The sequence below is a fragment of the Sinocyclocheilus anshuiensis genome, unplaced genomic scaffold (genome assembly GCF_001515605.1).
Source record: "Sinocyclocheilus anshuiensis isolate Anshui unplaced genomic scaffold, SAMN03320099.WGS_v1.1 scaffold582, whole genome shotgun sequence".
Classification (NCBI taxonomy): Eukaryota; Metazoa; Chordata; class Actinopteri; order Cypriniformes; family Cyprinidae; genus Sinocyclocheilus; species Sinocyclocheilus anshuiensis.
Window position 1 is genome coordinate 557,202 of NW_015547659.1, and position 19,970 is coordinate 577,171.

A 19,970-nucleotide genomic window follows, 5' to 3' on the forward strand; every position below is an offset into this window, starting at 1 on the left:
TACCTTAAAGAGCAAATCGACGTCACATTGATCATGATTGGTTACTACAAAAAAATGACATATGTTCAACGAGACCATAATCAATGAGGTTTATGGATTATGTTGACACAATAATAAAAATTCTCCTGTAAGAGTTCTTGTTTTTAACATTTATCACACAACAAAAGTGCTGTTTCCCCCCGAACATTCCCCTGAATGTTATCACGATTGCAAATGTGATATTGGTTTTATACAACAGTTCAATCAACCAGAAGTTAATTTTAAGTGACTTTCCTTTTAGACACAATGTTGTCTGTTTTGCTCTATTTTGTCAATGAAAACGGTTCCCCAAAAAGCCAGAGCATAACCGATGCACATCTCAGAGTAAAACTGAGTTCAATGACCCATTCATTGACAGTCAAGTTTCTGAATGAATCCTTCATTCAATGAATCGATTGAACAAATGATTCAATGACAAATACATTGATTTGCTGCCACCTACATTTCATCATGTGCATACATGCAAAGTATCATTTCAATATTTTAAGCATTTCATATTTCTGCATTCAACATTTTAAATGCATTCATGCTGCCTTTGAGCTTATTAAAATGTCTGTGAAAATATACCTAAATGCCACAGATGTAGCCTCTGTGCAACCTCTGCGGTGCAAAGATGGATTTTGTTGATACTGATTTCATTTGAATTTGAATTTATTGTCTTAATTATTTTTTAATTTATCAGTGTAAGATTTTTCATAAAAGATGACATACATTTGAAAAAAGGGTAGAAAAATACCCATACGAAGGTTACAAAATAAATAAATAAAATACTCCTGGAAATCAATTTAAGGGGGCAAATATGGCCTTTTAATAGGAAAGTTAACTTCTGTCAGTATAATTTGTAAATAGTTTTCTAGTTATATTAACTGTATTTATTGTATCAAATTAATGCTGTCACCCTAATTTAGATCCACATAAACACTAAATTTGGCAACATCTCATAGCTGAACATAATGAAGATACTGCCTCATTATCTACTTTTTGCAAGCTACTTTCAAAAGGGCAGCTTTACTGAATTACTTTTTATTATGATCTATCCTTGGAGAAGCCTCACGCTACTCTGTTTCAATGCAAAAGGAATGTGTGCAACAACTGATTATGCAACTAGAATGTTAAACAGACCATCTGGGATTGTTTGAAAATGCACGGTGGAAATATCAGTACTTACTGTATAATCGCATTAAAGAATTCCTTACATTACCGTTGCCATGCTATCTAATAACAGTTCTCTTCCCTGTCACTTTAAATACTGACAACACACAAAAGCAACCTGCCCATACATGCCTAAATATATAACGATAATAAATTCAAAGCTCACAGCTCATTTGACATTGCAAATTCCCATAATGCACTAGGCTCTGTGCAGATGCGTTGTGTAACAGTTTAAGGCATGTAGTTACAGGAAGTGATGGCATTGCTCTGGCCCACTTCACAGGAGTAATTGTGTTTCAAATGACAGCCTCTGTGTCTCATTCATTACATCTGTGTCAGTTATGAAAAGCCACTGGGAGAAACACAGAGCCGTGTTGTACTCCTCAGCAGAACTGGAGAGCAACTTTCACTGTTGAAGCTACAAGCCTCTATGGAACAGTCTGTCTCAGCACAAGAGAAAAGAAGTGCAAAGTGGGAAAGGGTGATGCCCTTATCACAGCTGATGTTGTCAGTGTCATTAATTTGCTCTGTATCCTTGTCCATTAAGAGTAATTGGAGTACTTTAGTTCAAGGATCAAGACAGATGTGTAGGGCCTGCGGTGGTGAGGAGAGCTTGGACAGTGTGCCATGGGAGAAAAGGTTCACACTAATCACATCAGAGTTTAAAAGGAAAGTACAGTTCATCTAACATTTTTTCAACATGAATTCTTATGGCTCAGAAAACATTCAAAAGCAACATTCCCATTATGTTCTCAAAATGATAAAATGGAACATTCTCTTAATGTTTTCTCTAATGTTCACATAACCAAGAATAAAAATGTTTTTGAATTTTGAATGTTCAGAGAACAACAACAGGAACATTAGCAAAACATTCTCAGAACACAATTTCGTTAGCTGTCCACACTAAAAGCAAAAATACTACATGATGTGCACAATTACAGCCAATTTGATGTTTAACCCTAAAAAGCCTTGTATCATATTTGATACACAAGTTTCTAAGGCCTCTAAATTATCAACATGATCAAAACTTTGTTGAAAAGCCTGATGTACACAATCTACCGCATGCCTTCTGACATTTGGTTAATAGTTTATACTTTATTAGCAAGTAAAAGGCCTTTTAGTATAATTGTAAAAACATCCACTTTCAGGTTACGGTTCATGTGCCTTTTTTAAACTAAAGAATAACGTTTTTATACACTAAAGAATAATTTATATATTGTTAGTAATATTTCATGATGAACACTTACTGGACTAAAGGAAATTATCTTTACTTGACTATCCATCCATATTATTTATTTATTTGAGAAAACTCATGTTAAAATGTGAGCATCAAATACATCAGGCTTTTGATCTCATAATCATCATAGTATCATCATTGTATAATCATTATTGATTATACAATCATTAATCATTGTAATAAGAATTGTATGTTTTGCCCTCCACAAAAAAAAAAAAAAAAAACTAAAGATCTTTGATCATAAAAGATCTACAGATCATAAAACTAAGCATTTAAATATAATCTTACTAAGACAAGACATTGTTGGCAGATATAGTGTGACAACTGATATGTATATGCATTTTCTGTAAGTAGTCTGCTCTTCAGTTATAAAGATATTGATTTACATTACAAACTATTTTTCATCTTACTTTTTGGCCACATAAATATCAGCAACTGCTCCAAATTGCATATTTTTGGTCAGTTTGGACCACTGAATAAAACCTATTTTAGTCTTTTTCCTGCTTAAATATGAGAAAAAATATAAATATGAAAAAGATACACAAACCTTAAATATATATATAGCTTCATTAAACTGATGTTATTAATATGCTTGTGATGTCTTGCATAGACAGTACTACCTTGTCTGCTTGTCCCAGATAATTCATGATGAGTTTCTTTGGTTCCAGGTGAAGTGGCTCCAACACATCTTCAGCACAGCTCCATCTGAGTGAACTGTAGACTCTACGGGTCAGTGGTTCCAGTCTGTGGTGACATCTGTCCCAAAACATCTCACATTTATATGGTTTGTCAACCTTGCGTGGTCCGGAATATGAAGACACATCGCTCTGAACTGCCATTTTCACTGTTTTGAGTTGAGAGCAGATCAATTATCAGTCCATTAAAACTATAATGGTTTATATACTGTACACTACCATTCAAAAGACTGGGGTTAGTATGTATTTGAAAAATGAATAGGTTTATTCGGCATGGATGCTTAAAAAAATCTATTTCACATAAATGCACTTCTTTTAAACTTTCTATTCATCAAAGAAAAAGTGTATCACAGTTTCCAGTAGGAAATAGTAAGAAATGTTTCTTGATCATTAAATCAGCACATTAGATTGATTTCTGAAGGATCACGTGACACTGAAGACTGGAGTAATGATGCTGAAAATTCAGCTTTGCCATCACAGGAATAAATTACATTTAAAATATATCAAAATAGAAAACAGTTATTTTAAATTGTAATAATATTTCACAATATCACTGTTTTTATTGCATTTAATCAAATAAATACAGCTTTGGTGAGCATAAGAGACTTATTTCGCAAACTTTAATAAAATCTTACCGACCCCAAACTTTTGAAAGGCAGTTCAGATATAGTCAGTTATATAAAAGCAGCAGCAGTCTTCACCATAAAGTCTTGCAGTGCAAACTCAGCCTAATGTTGGCCGTTTGGTCTCCAGTGGTAACAAGACAATTTAAAAACCAGTCTGAACCTGTCCTGTCCGCAGTATTTGAACCCATGCTGGATGGATTATTAGCACAGTTGTGCATCACATATTGCTCAGGCCATACTGTATAGGTTTAGAATAACAAGCATCTTTATAATTGAATCTTTATAATAGTGAAATACTATTCTATTATATATATTTTTAATCATATTGCACACCAGGTACAGACTCCCAATATTCAGTAGATTAAATAGAACCTAAACACAACAATAAAGTGTTGAGCTAATATAATTGTGCAGTCAGCTGTACGCCTCTATAGTCGGCACTGAGATTAATAAGGGTGAGTTGGCTGCACTGGGTCCATTAAAGAAAGTCCCTGTGCACTCTTTCACTCAGATTCCAGGAAATAAAGTTAACAAGCACTTAGACACCTTCACGACCTCTATGTAGACACCTCAACACTTTAATAGTTCCTACAACACCATTAACAATGAGTTCAATAAAAAGCTCTTTCCCTGTCAAAGGCTAAGCAGGACGTTACTTGTTCGTTCTCATCAAACAGCTATTTGTTGCTTCCATTTAAATCTATAAATATCCTTAATTAGCATCTCCCATAGAGCCCCTTCACCCCTCCAGCAGCAGACTGAAATACCTAGCCATCACTTCATTCCTACATTCTCCTCTGGTAGCATCATCGTTAGTGCTTAGTAAGTGCTAAAACACGAGGATGCTATATAAACAGCGTCTGCGATGTCTGCCGGTCACATTTGGGTTTGCTTTCATTGCGCAGTGGTCTCATTTTTGTATAGTTAGTGCTTATTTTGTCATACTGTGGCTGGATCTTCCAAGACTTTTTCTTCCTTACACTTTTAGATTTTCTCACTATGGCGGATGCTATCAAGTCGCCATCCAGGCCTCAATATTGTCATGATGTATCTTGGAATCCCCTGAGCTACAGATGGCCCAGCGTAATCTTTAACCAACATTACGGCCTGCCTCCGTTATTGGACCCTCAAGACCTCAGCTGGATGGAAGGCATCTTCAGAAGGCTGGGGACATCATCTTGGCCTGGGTACTTGCGCACACCCGTGTTCGCTCCCTTTACTCAGGCCTCAGGACAGCCCATGTCTAAGCTGCAGAGGGAGATGAGTGGAGGGGTGTCGGAAGCGGTTGGTGAGATGTGCAAGTGGAAAATTAGCTTGGATGTCAATCACTTCGCTCCCTCGGAGATCACGGTCAAAACACAGGATGAATTTTTGGTAATTGCAGGTATGGGTGATAAATAGTACTATTATATAGCATGCATTAAAGAGGACAGTCATACATACATATATACATACATATAAAAGACTTGGCAAAATGCTGTTTACAATAGTTTTAGAAGAACAATGCAAGATTTTAAAGGGGTCATATGATGCGATTTAAATTTTTCCTTTCTCTTCGGAGTGTTACAAGCTCTTGGTGCATAAAGAAGATCTGTAAAGTTGCAAAGACTAAAGTCTCAAATCCAAAGAGATATTCTTTATAACAAATGCCTCATTTATAATGGGTTTTAATGTTTTTGTCTCGTCGCTCCGGTACACGGCATCACAATATGGTAAGGGGCGTAACATTCCCATCACACGCTTGAGGTATTCGGCCAATCACAATGCACTGGATAGCTGGCCAATCAGAGCACACCTCGCTTTTCAGACCGATGAGCTTTGTAAAAATCGACGCGTTTCAGAAAGGCGGGGCATAGAGGAGAAACAATAATGTACAGTATGTGGAAAATAATGTGTTTTTTGAACCTTAAACCACATAAACACATTTCATTACACCAAATACACAAAATAATGTTCTTTTTAGCAACATCATATGACCCCTTTAATATCAGCTACCAAATGCAACAATGCAAGAATTTAATATCAGCTACCAAATGACACATTATTTATTTATTTTTTGGAAATTCCATTCATAATAATTTACAAAATAATTTACAAAATATATAAAATGCTCTTCTATGAGCTAAAGTTTTACTAAATTTATAAAATGCTCTTCTATGAACTAAAGTTATTCTTCTCAATTTGTATTAACATCTTTGATCTACAGGAAAGCATGAGGAAAGACAAGATGAGCACGGCTACATTGCTAGATGTTTCACAAGAAAATACACGTAAGTGTTAACAAGTTCATTCAAAAGTTTGGGGTTGGTGAGATTTTTTGATGATGATCATCAAGGCTGTACTTATTTAATCAAATATACAGTAAAAACAGTAATGTTGTGAAATATTATTACAATTTAAAATAACTTTAAAATGCAATTTATGCCTGTGATGGGAAAGCTAAATTTTCAGCATCATTACTCCAGTCTTCAGTGTCACATTATCCTTCAGAAATCATTCAAATATGCTGATTTTTTTCTCACCATTTCCTAAGACTCCCAGGTGGTGTTGATGCTGAAAATCTCCAGTCGCATCTGTCCGCAGATGGGATCCTTACAGTGGAGGCACCATTACCCAGCATTCCCCTCCCTGCTGATGTCAGTATCCCCATCCAGGTATTGATTAGTTCTGACAGCTGTTTAATCTTTAATCATACAGTCTGAACATATTCACTAATTGAAGCTCAACATTAGGCACTGAGTGTTCTGGGTGGCATGCATTGCACTTGTTTATAATATGTCACCATTACATCTAAGTGGTGCTTTCTGCCATTCATGGTGAAATGGCACCATTATTATCATTATTGAAACTTTTCTAGGTAAATCCAAGGGTAAACACTACCCATCCATCCTCCGGTACCTAATTGGTTTTGTATAAGAGCTAGACATTGCAGGTAGAGTAACTGTTTCTCAAGAGCTGTAATTTTAGCCAGTCTATTGGCAAAAAGCTGACAGCAATTTAAGTTTGCAGGAGAAACTAGGTTGTAATACAGACATGCGAGAATAAAAGGATTTCTCAAAACCTATTATTTCAATTATTTTGTTGTATTATATTATTGCATGAGATGTGGCCATTCAAATGACTTTGCATCCCTTTAGAATTTAGATATTGTTAATCTGTTGCATGTCTTTTTCAGTTTATGCCAATTTGTTAAGCCATGCTGTCATAACAGGCTGCAAAAAAAAAAAAAGTTATTTATTTTTTTTTTTTACATTAAAGCAATACGGATTTCATAAATAATTAGAGGTACACAATTCTACAATTTTGTAAATGTCAAATGCCAAATTTGAAGTCAGTTTATAAATAAATCATCCAGCAATTCCAATTACCAGGCTCATAATTGTTCTAATAACCAACAAAGAGATCAAATGCAAGCTTATTTTCCCGCAGGGGACGTATGGCCTTTCTTCACAACCCAGAAAATTTATCATTTTTGTGTACACTGACCCTGGCATTTTAGGGTCTTGATGTGGCATTTAAGCGCTTGACTTCATTTAAAGACTGTTTCGCGTTTGCCACAGGTGGAGGAAACCGTTGGAGGAAAACAAGAAGATGCTGATGAGCCTCAAGTTGAAGCAGAAGCGAAACCGGAATCATTTGAAGGAGAAACGCCTGAACCCTCAGTCTCAACTGAGCTTCCTGAGGGTGGACAGATCACCGAACGAGACCAGCAGACTGTATCTGATGTAGATCCATCTAGAGAACCACAACCCCAGTCCATCTCAGAAGCTGCACCAGGTACCACTGAGTCTGAAAGAGAGCAGGTCGGTGAACCCGGAGAGGAGGACAAAGAAGGTACTTTTCAAGAAGCGGTTGAGGGCACCGAACGAGACAGAGAGGAAGTCCATGAGTCTGCAGACAAGCCTCAGGCTCCAGAGACTCCAGACACCATCACTTCCGAGCAAGGAGAGCAAGCAGAGGCCACGCAGCCTCGAGAACTGGAAGGTGAAGAAGGATATACAGACCCTGCTGTGACAGAAGATGAGCAATCAACCTTCGGGCAAACCCAGGAGGTGTTCAAGCCTCAGCAGGTGCTTCAAAAGGAAATGGATGTAGGCAAAATGTAGGCTACAAGATAGCAACATCCCAGCTCTTTCCTTAGCCTCTTAATTCCCATAAATATTTTCGAATTTACTGTAACATGCATCTTCTTAGTACTAATAAAGACCTGAGCAAGATTGTGTGAAGCTTCTTGTTGTGCTTTACAATAACAAGAGCGATTAATCAGGGAAAGCTGAGAAATGTTCCAGCTTAAGGTGACAGACAGAGATCTGTCAATGTGGCACCTAGTTGACTTCTTGTTGTGCTTGCAGAGAATTTTATATGAATCTTTTATGCAGTGGATATGGTTGCACATTGCATCACTTGAGTTCTAGTAAATATTGTGTAATTCTCATCTAACTCGGATGGTTATGATGCCAGTGCCTCTTGAGCATGGTTATATTCATGATTCATTAACCTCAAACCCTCAAAATTAGACAACTAGAAAACGCAAATCGATTTGACAAGAAAAATCCAATGGGCAAACACCCATCAGTTAACCAGCAATGGAGTACCGTTTTCTTCAATATTTTCTCTCCACATCCTCGTCGAGGAGATTGAAAGTGAGCCAAAGCATTCGGAATAATCTCCTCACTAATCTGTCACCCAATTACCGCCACTGTGCAGAGACAACTCCCCTGGAGTCGCTCCCATAAGCACACAGCCAATCTACCAAGCGAACACCCAGATGTGATAGAGGAGAGAGGATTGTGAGACAAAGGAGAGCATGATGCTTGATTTATTACTCGACAACATCAGGAGGTTATATAGGTGGGATAAGCAAACAGGTGTAAAGCGTAGGAGAAATAACATCCACTATATCGGCAATGCAGCTTATTTATTAACTTTAGAGATTTGCAGAGAGGAGTAATAAATAAAAGGCTTGCTTTTGTAAATTCCATTTATTATAAAAATGCATAGCTTACATCCCTACACAAAAAGAAAAAAGAAAACACGCAAATAAGAAAAGCAAAAGAAGAGGAGACAATAAACAGCCTTTGAGAAAGAGCTCCAGCATTCAGGCCCAGTTCTCAGAGAAGACATAGTCCATTGTAACAAATATTCAGATGATTTAAACAGTGCTTCCATTTGAATTCAGGGGGAAAACAAGTTTAGGTCAATATGAGGGACAGAAAGTCCAAAACGTACTCTACACAAGTATGTGAACATAAACTTTAGCTCAGCAAGCTTGGTTTCACATCTGAATGCGTCTGAAAGTAATTTATATTGCAACACAAGCATGCATTGCATTACCAGTGTTGTCCTCTATTTGATCAGAACATGATGGAGCAACAGTTTAAGAAGAATCTTAACTTAGAACTCAAGCTAGAAAATTAGAGAAAGAAGACATTTTAAAGAATGTTTGAAGAACACTTTGAAGAACAATTCATTTGAAGGGAGCTCTATCGCCCCCTTGAGGTTTGAAACTTGCCATTACAATGTTTACCCATGCTTTCGCATCAAGGTACTTGGGTAGAGTATGTTTATGACCATAGACTCGATACTACAGAAATTCGGCCTGGTCTCATCCCATTTCGTACCTTTCCCTTGTCACTTGACTAGTAGCTCTATCACATCAATTTTTCTTCATTGACATAGTAATTGAAAGCTACTGGTATTTGATCCAACCTTGTACCATGTAGAGTGACATTTGATTTATGGACTACTCACTAGCAGATTAATGACTTTTGGTTTAAGTAAATTTATGAAACTGATAAAACTAGATTTTGGCACTGGCTTGGAATAAATACCATGGGTGTGTAAGCCCATATTCACTCCCTGGCTTAGGCTGAAGCCATGCTGGGTTCCTGAGGTCTGGCCTCGGGTTCTTCTATGGGTTCTGCAGGCATTTCGTTGCTGTAAAGGTAGTACGGAGGGGTCTGCCGAGCTTCAATGATGAGAACCCCTTCTGGAGACAGAGAGGCGAACACAGTGAGAGGGTCCACATCGGATGGGATTCTGTGAAAAATGACAGAGTTTAGAATGATGTCCATTTTTTCCATAAGTAGAAAGGTTCCAAAAGGGGGTTTTCACAGCAATGCCATAAAAGAACCATTTTGGGTTCCCCAAAGAACCTTTCAGTAAACAGTTCTTAAAAGAACTATTTTTTACTTAGGGTGAAGAACATTTTTGATAATCTAAGTAAACTTTTTGCACTATAAAGAACTATAACTATATAGTATAAAGAACTATATTGTGCAATGAAAAGTTTCCATGGATGTTAAAGTTTCTTCATGGAACCATCAATGCCAAAATAAATATACATATATATACCTCTTTGACACAGATTGAACCAGATTCTGATTTAGGCCATTGTAAAATGTGGTTGTACATATCTGATAGCTAATATCTAAATACATACCGTACTTTTCAACTTAAAATGTGCTTTTTGGATTGTACCATGCAGTTGCACTGACACAAAGCTTGGAATCAAATGTTACACTAAGAAGTTGACAAAGGTCAGTTTAATATTAACAACTACACAGTATTGCCTGAACATAACCCAGACTAATTGAGTTCTAACTCAAGTCTAAAGTTGATATTAACCCAGAATTGTGAAAGTTGCTCAAACTATACCCTTGTGTACTCAGTATATTCTCATTTTGGTTTAATTTTCAACAAACTTCATTTTCTGTGTGGCAGCTTGTGGCTAGAAGATAATTCCCAATGCATTTTGTGGTTTTCATTTAAATGTTCTGCCTGCCATCACTTGCAATGAGAGAAAGAGAGAGAAAGTGAGCGAGTCCTGCTCCAGGTGCTGGGCTCAGAAATAGAGTCTGTTGCCAATTATTACAAATCGCCTCCTGATGCAAAGTTTATCACCAGAAATTTCCATCTACACACTAGTCTCATCATCCAGCAGGCAGACTGACTGCAGCCGTTTTAATGAGAGGAGTTCTTACTGTCTGTTTGAATTGTGATGCCTTTAAGGCTGGATTACCATAAATTCATATCTGCTCTACAGAGAAAGGATGGAACTTGTTTTGAACATTAATGAATGGTGATATCACACAAAGCCACTTCCTGCTGCATAAGTCTAGAGGTGAGGGAACTTTTAGAGCTGCTTTAGAGATTTGAGAGGCAAATGCAGCGTTTGGGAAATGCTAGATAAAATAATTGTACTTAACACAGTATATGAAATAAATAATTTCCACTGTCAGCAATATATTACTAAATGCACTGCAAAAAGCAACATCCTAACCTTCCTTGTAATGCTTTGCATAGGCAGAAACTCCACACATAGTAAAGAACCCGTCATGTGAGTCACATTTACAATTATTTATAGAGTTTGACTTCAGCACGTTTCTAAACTAATGATGAGATGCCCTACTCTAATAATCATAAAAATACACAGAACACACAAAAACCTGACACTTTCTAATTAGATTGACTAGTTTTTTTTTTCTTTTCAACAATTGAATATTACATATGTTTATAATATATTAACATTGTCAAAAAGTTTTTTCAATAAAAAAATAAATAAATAGTATGCTCACTGAATATATATGAACTGCTGTTCAAAAGTTTGGAATCTGTACGATTTTTTAATGTTTGTGAAAAGTCTTTTATGAGCACCAAGGCTGAACTGATTTGATAAAAAATACAGTAAAACAGTAATACTGTGAAATATTATTACAATTTAAAATATCTGTTTTTTTTTATGTTAATACATTTTAAAATGTCATTTATTCCAGTGATGGTAAAGCAAATTTTTCAGCAGTCATTACTCCAGCCTTCAATGTCACATGATCCTTCAGAAATCATTCTAATATGATGATTTGGTGCTTATAAAAATGTTGTCTTCTTTTTTTTGTTGAAAACAAAACAGCTGTCTAAACCATAATACATGTTTTCCCCTCAGAATTCTTTGATAAATAGATAGAACAGCATTTATTTGAAACAGAAACCTTTTGCAAAATGATGTCTTTTACTGAAACTTTTGATCAATTTAATGTATCTTTACTGAATAAAATAATTAATTTCTTTTAAAAAAATAAAAAAACTTACTGAACCTAAATTTTCGAACAGTACAGCATACAAAACTACATTTAATACTACTTAATTTCAGTCTAATGCTGTTTGGATTAGCGTTTGACACCTATGGTGCTTTAAAATGCTGCCCAGTTAGAGCTCACTAGGTTTTATAACAGAGCTACTTTACTGTTTTGTTGTTGTTGTTGTTGTTGTTGTGCTTTAATCTCTGTGAGAGTGAGAGGACACAACAGAGATAGACAGAGAGACTCTGACAGAGATAGAGAGACAAAGAGAGAGAGAGACAGAGAGTCTCTGAGCTTTGTAAGTCATCATGGCCAAATAAGGCTGGAAGGTTCCACACTTGTTGCCAATCTTCTGTGGAGTTTATATAAACCTTATCATATAGCTGACTTCAGTGGTCTGACGCTATTCAATTAGCACAGCAATGCTACAGCCTTCCTGCGCTGTGCAGCTCTGCTACTGAAGGGCAAATGACAAATCTGAAAGCTATCAATAACAAAAAAGCTCAGTTGAATTGAGAATAGACAATTTTACCCAATATTTATGCGTGACCTATATCTTCTGTAAGAGTATTGTGTTCTTAGCTCAGCAGAATGTTAAACACTGTTAGAATCAATCTCTATCATTTCACATCAACAACATGGTCTGTCAACATCAGATCAACTAAGCAATTTTAATTGAAAGTGGAAGACATGAAATAACTAAAATAATAATAAATTAATAATACACTACCATTTGAAAGTTTGTGGTCAGTAAGATTGTTTTGTTATTTTAATTTTTTTTTATTTAAGAAGTATTTTATGCACACCAAGTCTGCATTTATGTGATTTTAAAATAAAGCAAAAATAGTAATATTTTGAAGTACTATTATAACATAAAATTCAAATAAATTTTAAAGTGTAATTTATTCCTGTGATGACAAAGCTGAATTTTTAGCATCATTACTACATTCTTCAGTGTCACATGATCCCTTAGGAATCATTCTAATATGCTGATTTGCTGTTCAAAAGGCCTCATTCTCTGCAGCTGTTGGTCACTAAATGCCAGTCATGCCATACTGTGTCTCGCCGCGGCCTACATATCTACAATTACTAGCTCTTTAGGAACACTATGAGCACAAACACATTTGACTGATTTTTCTCCTGTCAATACACTCATAATCTGCAGCCGATATAATTCTTGCTAACAGTTTAAAATGTACATGAATGAAAGGATATTTTGAGAGCATAGTTTATCCATATAAATTGATATTTATATGGAAGCTTATTTCTGCCACAGAATAAAAATATAATAAAGGTAATTGTACTTTTTATCACACAATTCTGACGAGTTTATATCTTGCAATTGCAAGTTATGCAGTCATAACTGCGAATTTACAATTTTACAATTCTGAGTTTACATCTCACAGTACTGACTTTTTTTCAGAATTCTAGCATACATCTCGCAATTCTGATTTTTGTTTCTCGTAATTGTGAGTTTATATTTCGCAATTGCAAGCTGTAAGCTTGTAATTGCGAGTTTACATGTCACAATTCTGATTTTTTTTTCACAGAATTCTGTTTACATCTCACAGTTCTTCTGACTTTTTTCTCAGAATTCTGAGTTTACATTTCACAGTTCTGTGTTTCCCCCTCCAAATTCAAAGACACCTGAACTGATTACATACACACTCAAAATTTAAGTAAAAAAATAGAATCGCCAGATATAAAGTCAGAAAAAACTCAGAATGGCTGGTTTATAACTTACAATCGCAATTTTGAGAAAAAAAAATGGGATATAAACTCAATTGTGAGATAAAAAGTCGCAAATTACCTTTTATTAATTACCTCCATGGCAGAATCAAGTTTGCATACATTTACCTACTGACATACTGTGCAATAGCCTTTCCCTATTTAACAAAGATGTTCAGACATGGCTGAGGCATTTGTTTGACAATGCTTTCCCTCAGGACAAAGATGAACTTCATGTTTTGCCAATTTTCAAGGTGTTATAAAAATGGTCACCAGAATCTGAGGTCTGTGAAAAGGTCTTTGGTAAATCAGAGCGTAGGGTAGTTCACTTTGATGTCTCTGTGTGACACTTTTAGAATGAGGTTATGTGACGTTTTTGCTGTCCCACCCTCCTCCCACTGTGACTGAGTGACCCAGCTGGCATACCAGCACAGCGTTTCTAAAAATCCCAGCACACCAGGCCTTTGCTCTATCCTGAACTTCTGTCCTGCCATCACAGTCAACAAATATAAAGTATTTCTGGAGCAGACAGCAACTGTACTTTGCCCTTTCCGCTTTATAAGTTTTACTAAAGGACTTTGGTCATTAAAGAGAAAAAAGCAAAGGAAGAAGTGCAGTGTGGGACTCTCCATTTGAGATCTAATTCAGCTTGTTTATGTGTGTGATCCTCAAGGGATCTCAGCAGGTGGCTGATTACAAGAGATTTGCTGGTAATGTGCAAGTCATGCCAAAGGCCTTCCATTCTCAAACCACAGAGAGACAGCAGCAGAGAGGTATGGAATAATCATATGGGGCCCAAAGGGCATTATTGAAAATCTGGTGTCATTTTTTTCTTGTTATATATATATTTTTTTCTTGTTATATATAGATTTTTTTTTTAAAGAAAATTTGTGTTTAAAATTTAAAAAATAAAATATCAAATATCAAAAAATTATTTGGATCATTCTCAATTCATGCATAACATGATCAACAACAGGTCTGGTTCGTGTAGCTCAAGTACTGCTGCCCAGCCAAGTGGGAGATAAAGCATACTAAAAAAAATGTCATTCAATTCAATTTTTAAATGTAATTGTTGATAATATAATTTGAAATGACAATTTGTAAAAAATTAGAAGAAAAAAAACCATACTAAATGAGTTGTGCGCTCTATGCAAATAAAGAAATACTTATGTAAATTAGGAAAACTTAAAAAAATACAACCAATATTTAAGGAGTTATGTGTGCAAATAAATAAATAAATAAATAAATAACCTGGCCAGATTTATTATTTGTTGTTTTGTGAAAAGAGGTCTTATTAATGAATGTAGGAGATCACTAACACAAGTACCAAAAATGCTATGTTAAAAGTTCCATATCATGTCTCATAACATTTGGAATGTATATAACATTCCATGTTATTCGATAATTTATTATTATAGGCTAAGGTAATGTAAATTGTGTTACCAATAATTACTCGTCCTTCTCAAAGTTCATATGTGTTTTCTCACCTGACACCTCTACAAAACCGTCTTTAGTTCTGACATTAAGCTCCTCAGGCTTGAAGCTGTGCACGTTCACGCACACTTTCCACGGCTCGTCTGGGTTGGTCGGGGGCGCGCTGGATCGGCGCGGGCTCTCGCTGTACCTGGAACTGAAGCCCTGCTGTGAGCCCATGCTCGTCCGCGGGAAGCCCGTGAGCAACGAGCCCGTCCACGGCGCGTCCAGGCGGGTGCTCAGTCGAGGTCGTGCCCAGCCGGGCCAGTCCATTGATAATTCGTCGTGAAAAGGTGGCAGTCCAAAGTCATCGTCCATAAATCGAGATGCGAGCGACTGTTCCCGGAACGGATCCCGCGGAATCCTCTGTCGGTTGCCCATAGTGTAGTAATCCCCTTCTGCCATGGTGAAACTTTGGGAAAAAAAGTGAATTTAGATCACTTTTCTTGTTCAAAACGTCGCGTTCCTGTCAGAAGTACGAATATAAGTTATTAAAAACAGCGCAAAACTTATTCCGTTTCAAAAAACTTGCCGCAAGTCTCCAGGCGCGTGATTACGCACCTAAGTTTACTTGTACCACTGTGCTCCTGTAGGAGTTCTAGAAGTTTACTGACGATTTAAGTGCTCTTTCCACTGGTTTATATGTGATTTACCGGTGTAGAAAGTCCAGAAAGTGCTCGGCGACACACGACAGCTGACTGAAGACCCTCCCTATCCAAGTTTAGACCCCGGGCTGTGACTGGCTCCACCGGACAGCGACTGGTCCAATCTCACCCTCCCCCAGATGACTCATTCACTTCATAATAGAAAACTACTCACTCCTCAAGGCCGGAGAGGAGTCACACACTCATATGAAGAACACTAATAATGTTCTAAGCACGAAATGTGACGAAATACAACAGAGGCATGCGGTATCTGCTTTTCCTTCTTCAGATGAGTCTTTGCATACGTCATGAAGGAGAAATTAGAAAGATGAGCAAGAAAAACATACTCCCAGTTATATTTTAAGATGTCTCCTATCTGTTGAAAAGTGTACAGTGACCCTAAAAGCCTGACTTTAAATGTAGTTTCGTTAGACAACAAAATATCGAGCCAATGAACTGACATTTTTACAGCACTTTTCAGACAGAAATTAATAATATGAATATAATAAAATACAATTACATAAATATATATAGTGCTGCTTGAAAGTTTGTGAACTCTTTACAATTTTCTACACTGAACAAAATTATAAACGCAATACTTTTGTTTTTGCCCCCAAACAAAAGTGTTGAGTTTATAATTTTGTTGTGTATATTTCTGCATAAATATGACTCAAAACATAATCAAATTTTCCTGTCCTGAAAGTAGACAAAGAGAACCCAAACAAACAAATGAGACGAAATTATTTTCTTTGCCATTTATTTATTGAGAAAAATGATCCAATGTTACATATCTGTGCGGTGCAAAAGTATGTGAATCTTTGCTTTCAGTATCTGGTCTCACTCCCTTTTGCAGCAATATCAGTCCTGCACAACATCTTGAAGGAGATTTAGCCCATTCCTCAGTACAGAACCGCTTCAGCTCAGTGATGTTGGTGGCTTTCCTCCTATGAACTACTTGCTTCAGTTCCTTCCACAAAATTGCAATTGGATTAAGATCCGGACTTTGACGACCATTATGAAACATTCGCTTTGTTCTTCTTTAACCATTCTTTGGTAGAACAACTTGTGTGCTAGCAGCAATGTTCTTTTTGGATGCATCATGCACACCATGGTTGCTCAGTGTTCTCCTGTTGGTGGACTCATGAACATTAACATTAGCCAATGTGAGAAAGGCCTTTAGTTGCTTAGAAGTTACCCTGGGTTCCTTTGCAACCTTGCAGACTATTACACGTCTTGCTTTTGGAGTGATATTTGTTGGTCAATCACTCCTGGGGAGGGTAACAGTGGTCTTGAATTTCCTCTATTTGTACACAATCTGTCTGACTGTGGGTTTGTGGAGTCCAAACTCTTTAGAGATGTTTTTGTAACCTTTTCTAGCCTGATGAGCAACAGCTACTCTTTTTTCATGCCATGATACACTTCCACAAACATGATCAGACTTTGATAGAACCCAGTTCTTTAAATAAAACAGGGCACACACTGACACCTGATTGAAAACAACTCTGAAAAAAAGATGGACTCTAATTTCACCTTCAAATTAACTGCCAATCCTAGAGATTCACATACATTTGCCACTCACAGATATGTAATATTGAATCATTTTCCTGAATAAATAAATGACAAAGAACATATTTTTGTCTCACTTGTTTGATTGGGTTCTCTTTGTCTACTTTCAGGACTTGTGTGAAATTTTGATTATGTTTTGAGTCATATTTATGCAGAAATATAGAAAAAAAAAGGGTTCTAAAGGGTTCACAAACTTTCAAGCGGGATTGTGTATACACACACACACACACACACACACACACACACATAAAGACAGTGAATAAAGAGAGTGCAATTTTAAATAAGCAAAATAGTGGGTGAATTAATTAGATTAATAATTTATTTAGAACTCTTTGAATAGCATACCATATTCAGACCACAGAGAACTAGGCATTGATTTACTTTAGCAAGGGAGACATTGATATTCTTGTGCACATAAACAACATTGTATATACATTGTAGAATAGAGGAAAATGATAGGGGGATGTTCTTGACATAATCTTCCAGCCTGGGGCCCTGCATCGAGATTTTTAACTTTGCACTAAAACAAAGACACACTTGCTTTATATCTTTACCATTCATTCTGTGCAAAAAATAAATTAATTACTTGTATTACAGGATATTGCAATCATTTTTTTGCAGTTACAGAAGCCAATGGCATCCTCTGTAGCATGTTTTGACTTGGATTTTGTAAAATAGGTTGGATTCATGGCAACATTTTAGCATGTTTTGTTTTTTAGAGGGAATGCAAATGATGTAAATTAGAAAGCCAGCCTTGTAAACAGTCAGTACCACTACTCCATCTCAATAAATAAAGCCCATGCCTAATATTGCCACACTTAACGTTTACACAACAGATTTACATATTCATTTACTAAACTCATTTACGTTTTGAGACGAGAGAACAAGATGAATTCAAGAAGATAAATCATTTGTGATACACTTCATGTTTTTCCCCCTTCCTTTACAACTTATCTGTACAAGTGTCAGAATTCACAACAGTCAGACAGCTAATGATATACAGTGCATAGAGATCACCATGCCTTCGTTTAACAAGCATTCAAATAGAATTTATGACACAGAAACAAAGAAACTGCCATCATCTGTCGCGATGAAGGTGATGATTTTTACACGCCGTTTCATCAAGCTGTATCGCACACCAAATATATCTTTGATCCTTTAAAAAAAATCCTTGATCTAGCCCAGGAGTTTTCAAACCGGTCCTGGAGGACCCCCTGCCCTCCACATTTTGTATGTCTCCGTCATCTAACACACCTGATTCAACTCATCATCTTGTTAGTAGAGACTGCAAGAACTAAACTGGGTGTGTCTGATAAGGGAGACATACAAATTGTGCAGGGCTGGGGGTCCTCCAGGACAGGTTTGAAAACCACTGATCTAGCCACTCTGACTGATTTCTTATGACAGCCATCTTCATTTCTCCCAGTCTGTAATAGTTTATCTGCTGTTGCACTGATGTACAACCAATAAATATGCTTTATAAAATATTCATATTTATAAATATCATCGTCACTTATGTGTAATAAGTGTGTAATTAAATTAGTGCAGGACTGAATGTTTAAACTGTGGGGTTTTGAGGAAAATGAATAGAAACAAGTCAGAAATAAATGATATAAACAACAACAACAAAAGTTAGCTATGTGAATATCAAAAGTTTTATCTTATAAATAATTCAAGAGATCTAAATAATAAAATATCTGTACCTCACTATTTGCAGACCCAAAAGAAATCATGACAGTTAAAAATACAAAAAAAACTAGGCATTAAAAGAATAAATAATTTAACACAGCTCAAGGGTTATGCATTTAAAAAATGACATAATAACAATAATAATAATTAAGTATAGCAGTGCTTTGAATCTTGGAAACAATAGGACAGGGAAAATGTACCTTTTCTTTGTTCACTCAGATGCAGCCTTGAATCCAATAGATAAAAATATCTTCATTCTGTCTCTTGAGGTCTGCAAGATTAATATGTACTTTAACATATTTGGTAACAGTACGGACAGCTGGACCCACAAAACTGTTCCCACCTGCATTTTGATTGTCCACCACCACCATCATCATCTCCATCACGGGCAGTGACATTTGAATTGTTTTCCAGTTCAACAGAAGATAAACAAAGCTGGCATTTGGGCTGATGGGGTGTGCGTTTGCCAGTGGGGCCGATTCGGATGGCACATTTTTCAAAAGTGAAGGTGTGTGCAACACAGAAGCGACTGCTCTCAGTAAAAACTGTTATGAAAGCAATAAATCTTTCTCCTCAAGCACTTTTGACATATCCTATAAAAAAGAAAACACTACAAAAATACAATAGATTCATACATGGGCTTTTACAGTCAAGGTTATGAGTGTCTCATGAGCGACCCTGCACTTCCTTTTATCTACTATGGCTGTTTTGATAAATTAATAACAATATCCTCACACCTATGAGCAAAACAAGGTATAGCAGAACTCACTGATTGCAGCACACATATTGAAACCTCCGGTCCAGTCCTTCCTACAACAGCAGGCTTTATGATTGATAGACAAGTTTTCCTTTGAGCAGGATGGATGAAAGCACAGTTTAGTACACAACAATATGGAAAGCTTCAGTCTTATCTGACACTGAACAGATGATCCTGTCACTGCCTGGTGTTCCACATCTAAGCACAGCATGTTCTCAGCGCCGCTCCATTCCACTTCCAGTTACAGTGAGATGTGGTCCTGGGATTGTGCTGTAGCTCAGCATTC

At 36.5% G+C, this 19,970-nt stretch overlaps 1 protein-coding gene and 1 pseudogene across 1 annotated transcript; one reads left to right on the forward strand and one right to left on the reverse strand.

Annotated features, from left to right (window-relative positions):
• The first annotated feature begins 4,748 nt into the window (after positions 1-4,748).
• Positions 4,749-7,855, forward strand: LOC107702214 (uncharacterized). The gene is made up of 4 exons (XM_016504458.1): positions 4,749-5,133; positions 5,956-6,019; positions 6,283-6,403; positions 7,310-7,855. Exons 1-4 carry the CDS (start codon positions 4,749-4,751, stop codon positions 7,853-7,855), a joined length of 1,116 nt encoding a protein of 371 aa, XP_016359944.1.
• A 717-nt stretch (positions 7,856-8,572) lies between these two features.
• On the reverse strand, positions 8,573-15,817 carry LOC107702215 (heat shock protein beta-8 pseudogene; annotated as a pseudogene).
• Between the last annotated feature and the right edge of the window lie 4,153 nt (positions 15,818-19,970).

What these genes read in the sequence shown, in the direction of transcription:
- LOC107702214 (XM_016504458.1), top strand. Translation starts at nt 4,749, where the DNA reads ATGGCGGATGCTATCAAGTCGCCATCCAGGCCTCAATATTGTCATGAT. An exon ending in TGTTTCACAAGAAAATACAC is followed by an intron (nt 6,020 to 6,282) that starts GTAAGTGTTAAC and finishes CCATTTCCTAAG; the next exon opens with ACTCCCAGGTGGTGTTGATG. An exon ending in ATGTCAGTATCCCCATCCAG is followed by an intron (nt 6,404 to 7,309) that starts GTATTGATTAGT and finishes CGTTTGCCACAG; the next exon opens with GTGGAGGAAACCGTTGGAGG.